This window comes from Populus trichocarpa, chromosome 6 (assembly GCF_000002775.5).
Source record: "Populus trichocarpa isolate Nisqually-1 chromosome 6, P.trichocarpa_v4.1, whole genome shotgun sequence".
NCBI classification, from domain to species: Eukaryota; Viridiplantae; Streptophyta; class Magnoliopsida; order Malpighiales; family Salicaceae; genus Populus; species Populus trichocarpa.
In genome coordinates, this window is record NC_037290.2 from 5539805 (window position 1) to 5545038 (window position 5234).

General features: G+C 32.4%; 1 protein-coding gene across 3 annotated transcripts; it reads left to right on the forward strand.

The window, feature by feature from the left end:
- Window positions 1-345: 345 nt before the first annotated feature.
- LOC7485501 (protein CHLOROPLAST IMPORT APPARATUS 2) lies at window positions 346-4275 on the forward strand. Of its 3 annotated transcripts, XM_002308076.4 has the most exons (4): window positions 348-864; window positions 895-2400; window positions 3165-3317; window positions 3883-4275. In XM_002308076.4, exons 2-4 carry the CDS (start codon window positions 1270-1272, stop codon window positions 3943-3945), a joined length of 1347 nt encoding a protein of 448 aa, XP_002308112.3. In that variant the 5' UTR covers window positions 348-864; window positions 895-1269; the 3' UTR covers window positions 3946-4275. The 3 variants fall into 3 exon arrangements, with proteins under 3 accessions (XP_024460413.1, XP_002308112.3, XP_024460411.1); XM_024604643.2 differs by having other exon boundaries at window positions 348-2400; XM_024604645.2 differs by lacking the exon at window positions 3883-4275 and having other exon boundaries at window positions 346-2400; window positions 3170-3317.
- The last annotated feature ends 959 nt before the right edge of the window (window positions 4276-5234 follow it).

The window sequence follows — 5234 nt, forward strand, 5'->3', positions numbered from 1 at the left end:
AGGAGGGGGGAAATTGGTTTCTTACCATCAAATTCTTTTTAATTTTTTCTTTTAAAAAAAAAAATTAGGTATACCATACAAATATACTTGTACTTTCTTACTTTAAAACCTTCAAAAAAACAATTAAAAAAAGAAAAAGAAAGTAAGTCATATGAGTTAGTGCGTTGGAAGATCACAACTACCATGATTATTTTTCTCTGATTGTAAGATTAATAAGTAGTAGTTTAGATCTTGGTTGTGAAATAGGGAATAATTAATTTTAAGCCAACAAATAAGGAGAGGGCCAATGATGTAAATAAGCATGACAAAATAATTGGAAAGAGAGAGAGCAGACCAAAAGGAATGGTCCCGCAGCGGGAACTAGCATTGTCTCTACCCCTGTTCTCTTGTAATCTCATCCCTTAACTTCTCAGTCCAGCCCAGAGGGTGGCATTCTGTCTCTCTGTGCTCTTGCCATGTATCAGCAGATCTTTTTCTTTCTATCTGCCTCGACTCGTGACCTTCTTGCTAGCAACTTGGCTCCGGCTGTGCCCACAAATTAAAATCTCTTCCCTTTTCTTGTTTTATTCATTTTTATTCTCTTTATATCCTAAATTTATCAGTTTCTGGACTACAGTTTTTTCTTCACTTATTGGTTAGCTTTCCTTTCTTATGCGATCTTTTCCTTAACCAACTCTCATGTTAGCTACCGATTCTGGGTTTTTCATGGGGTTTTAGGAACCCCTTGTTTTTTAGTCAGAGAATAAGAAAAGCTGAGCTCTTTTACTATTTTCTTCTTTTCTTTTTCTTTTTCCTTCATATGGGTTTTTAAAAATGGGGTTTGATTTTAAAAAGGGATTTCCTTTTGTTTTAATATGGTTCTAGGTTTCAACCAAAAAAAAAATATGGTTCTAGGTTCTTCCTCTTTTGTATAACATTCTTGGCCTTTTCTTAAGCTACAGAAATAATTGATACTTTTTCTAGTTCGTTGTACTTTTTAGGGTTTTTGTTACTTCACAAGTACATCATCAAAAAGGTGGAATCTTTTAGCTTTTTCTAGCAGTTCACCTAATTCTACACGGGTTCCTCCAAAATTCCAGGTTTTCCCTTGAATTCCCTAGTTACTAGTACTAATCTTTTTTTTAGTCTTTGGAATTCTCAGTTTTACTTTATTTAATGATCTTATATTTGTTGGATTGAAATCCCACTTGGATTCAAGGCTACAGACCTGAAATTCTCAATAAAGTTTCAATCTTTTTTGGTATTTTTCTTGTTATTGTCGCCTTTAAAATGTCTTCTCCATGTATAAGTGGAGGTGGTAGAACCTATGGATTTGATTTAGAAATAGTCAAATCCTCATCTACTTCCTCAACAAGAACATCACACACATCTTCGCCATCTTCAACTATCTCTGAATCTAGCAATTCCCCGTTAGCAATCTCAACAAGAAAATCAAGAACTCCTCGTAAAAGGCCTAATCAAACTTACAATGAAGCAGCTGCTCTTCTTTCCACTGCCTATCCAAACATTTTCTCCACCAAACACCTCACAAAATCTAGCAAATTCACCAAACCCCAGGACAACAGCCTCCTCCTTGACCAATCCTCCGACTTGTTATTGCCTTTTCGCGTCTTCGACAACTCTGGATTCCTAATTCACCAACCAATCCAAGGAAAGCCCAGTTATGGAAACGAGTCGAGATTTGCGAATTTTACAGATAAGTCCTCTTGCCAGAGCAGCGGGGAAGTTGATTTCCACGGGAATTCAGTGGAATTGTGTGATGGACTCGATGAGGATTTCGACGCGGAATCCATTCTTGATGAGGAATTTGAGGAGGGTATTGATAGTATTATGGGGCATTCAAGTATAGGCAATGAAATGGTTGACGAGGTGCCTAATGGCATTAGTTCTAGTTTTGGTGGTCAAATGAATTCTTGGTATGGGAGTTCAATGGGATATAATTTTGGCGGGAAATCACAATATGGTCATGGGATTGCAATGAGAAGAGGTGTTAGAGCTTTGAGGCATGTTGATGAAGGAAATTGGTGGGATTTTCCAATTGTTGATATGTTACAAATCTCTCCAAGACTCACCACCACCGTGGCCGCCACCGCAAATGCCAATAGCAACAATGGTCCAGAATGCAATTCAATTCCAAAGCCAAAGCCAAAACCAAAGTTGAAATTGAAACCCAATTCGAGCAGCGAAAAGAAGAAAAAGAAAGTAGAGAAACCAGCTGTGATGGAAGAGAAGAATGTGGAGTTGAAAGATGAAAATCCAGTCAAGGAGAATTCTATTCCACAATCCAGTCAAGGGTTGATATTGAAATTGAATTACGACCATGTCTTGAGCGAGTGGTCCGACCGTGGCTCGCCCTTTTCCGACGAAAGTATGGGGTGTGCTGAAGGAAATGATGTCTCTGTATGTTTCTCATCTCCTGCCGGGAAATGAATTTCACATGAAAAAAAAAGTTTCAGACTTTAATAGATTAATTGGTTAGGTTATAAATGTGTTTAGTAAAATAGTTGTAGTTTTCGCTACATGCCATTAAGGTGGCGCCAATTTTTAATATATAGTTTTAATTTTAATCTTTTAAGTTGATATTTTACATCCGTTTTGATTTTTTTGAGTATTTTATTTTTTTTGAGATTTTAAGAAAATAAAAAGGCATAAATAATTTTTTTCGGAAAGAGCTACCTACCATTACCAATAATAATCCAGCCAACGGTGCTAATGCTACGACCTTTTGTTAATTAGTGGGACCTTAATTATTCTTCTTCTTTTTTTCTTTTTTGAGAAGCTTTAAATATGATTATTTTTTTATTTATTATTTTTGAATATTATTGCTCTAATCAACTCCTTTTTTTTTTTAATGGTGCTGGCCTTGATTCCGTGTGATAAAGTAGTAGCCTTTTTTTAACGTTTGCTTTGTTTTTATTTTTTGAAACAATCAAACTCAAGTTTGCCGATCAGGCAATTCAATTTGTTGACCAAAGATTTGTTTTTGCTTGCGTGGCATTTAGGTCGAGGCATATTGCGGTGGCATTATTGTATAACTATATATATTAACTATTTTAATTTGTTCAAAATTAATTTTCTCGCAATAATTGCTGTGGGATTATTCAATTTATTCCCATGGGTTTTGAAGGTTCTAATTTGTTTTTATTTATTTATTTTTGCGGCAGGCCAGGCTGGCACAGATTGATTTATTCTCAGAGAATGGAATGAGAGAAGCTAGCGTCCTGCGCTACAAAGAAAAGCGGCGTACACGCCTTTTCTCTAAGAAGATCAGATACCAGGTCAGAAAAGTCAACGCTGATCAACGGCCCAGAATGAAGGTACACTTTTTTTCTTTTCCTTACTCCATGTTATGTACTTTCTTTTTGCTGAGATCACTCTTGGTGATTTCAGTTAATTATACCCTGAAGAGTGGAAAGTGGGAGGTTGATGGTATATCTTCTATATTACTTCTAGCTTGTTTTTTTGTTTTGTTTTTTTATTTTAAAAATATAAAAAATTATTATTTTCATATATTTTCATATATAAAAATTATTTTAAAAAACAATAAAGAGAACTTCTAAGAATATATGATGATAAATAAGTCTATGATAAATTATTCAAATAGTTTATCATATTTTAGAGTAACTTTTGGGATGCAAACATATATTTCATATAAAATAAACTTTAAAATGAAGGAAATGATTAAAGAAATTCAAGATCTTAGAATTAAACTATAAGATTTTTCAAAGTTTGGGGGTGTCATTGCCCCTAACCCCTAAAAAATATTTGCTAGTTCTTTTGTTATTCTGCAAGAAATTAGCCCTTTTATTGAATTTACAAAAAATAAAAGGGTAGCTTGAACCTTCTTCTCTACTCTAATTTATGATTCTTGTAACGTTACAGGGAAGATTTGTGAGAAGGCCGAATCCAAGAAGTGATGAACAAGAGAAGAAGAAGAAGCTGTGAACATCATCATCATCATCATCATCATCACTACTTTGATGATGGTATCTTTTGTTTTGCATTATTTACTTGCTTTCTTTTCATCTTCTACGCTAAAACCCGAGGAGATGGAGGCTGGTTAGGGAGAGGAGGATATAGAAGTATTCGCCGACGAGTTTTTTTCGCCTAGGCTCTATATTTTCTCTTTGTTTCCTAGTTTTTGGAAAGATGCTGCTTGAGTTTTTTTTTTTTTTTGGTTCAAGAAAGTTATCGATAGCATCATTTAGCAGCTAAGAGGCTCTTGATGGTTCAATATTAATACAAAGTACAAATTAACTCTCTTTTCTTTTTCAATTCTTTTAGTTATGATTAAGAAATTTAGAACTTGTTTGGGAACGCAATGCAAATCGTGTTCTCAAAACATTCAAATTTTTTTTTTTTTACTAAAATTTATTATGGTTTGTATGTTTTGGATCATTTTGATGTGCTGATGTCAAAAATGATTTTTAAAAAATAAAAAAAATCATTTGCATGCATTTCGGCACAAAAAGTTATTTGAAAAGCAACTACTACCACACTGCCAAACACCCTCTTAATACAAACTAAGCGAGAGAGAGAGAGAGAGAGAGGGGAACCAATTTTCTGAGTTTGTGGTAAGATAAATGTGGTTAAAGTTTTATGTGTAGTAAAATATATGTATAAAATGTTTGGTAGTTATTTGTGTTTGGAAGTGTGGTTGTTTTTTAAAATATTTTTTATTTGGAAATATATTAAAATAATATATTTTTTTATTTTTTTAAAATTATTTTTGATATCAGCGCATCAAAATGATCTAAAAGCACTAAAAATATTAATTTGAAGCAAAGAAAAAAATAAAAAATTTTAAAATTTTTCCAAAAGCATTTTTGAAACGCAAAAACAAACATGATTTTAGGAATTTTTACGAAATTCAGTTAAAAAAACATATAAAAATTTCTACATAAAAACTACATTTCAAACTTAATTTTTTAGTGGATCCCGCAGCATAAAATACGATTTGGTTTGTTACCAAACACTTTGCTGCGTTTGTTTCACCGCAAACACAAAAACTTGTGGAAAACAAATGTAGCCAAGCTTGTTTGTTATTGTGTTTTAAAAGTATTTTTAAAAAATTTATTATTTTTTTATTTTTTATATGCTTCAAAACAATTTTTATAGTGTTTTTAAATTATTTTGATGTATTAATATCAAAAATATTTTTTAAAAAATAAAAAAAATATTATTTTAATATATTTTTAAATAAAAAAATATTTTAAAATTACTGTATTTCTACT

What these genes read in the sequence shown, in the direction of transcription:
- LOC7485501 (XM_024604643.2), top strand. Translation starts at nt 1,270, where the DNA reads ATGTCTTCTCCATGTATAAGTGGAGGTGGTAGAACCTATGGATTTGAT. An exon ending in CTGAAGGAAATGATGTCTCT is followed by an intron (nt 2,401 to 3,164) that starts GTATGTTTCTCA and finishes TTTTTGCGGCAG; the next exon opens with GCCAGGCTGGCACAGATTGA. An exon ending in ATCAACGGCCCAGAATGAAG is followed by an intron (nt 3,318 to 3,882) that starts GTACACTTTTTT and finishes GTAACGTTACAG; the next exon opens with GGAAGATTTGTGAGAAGGCC.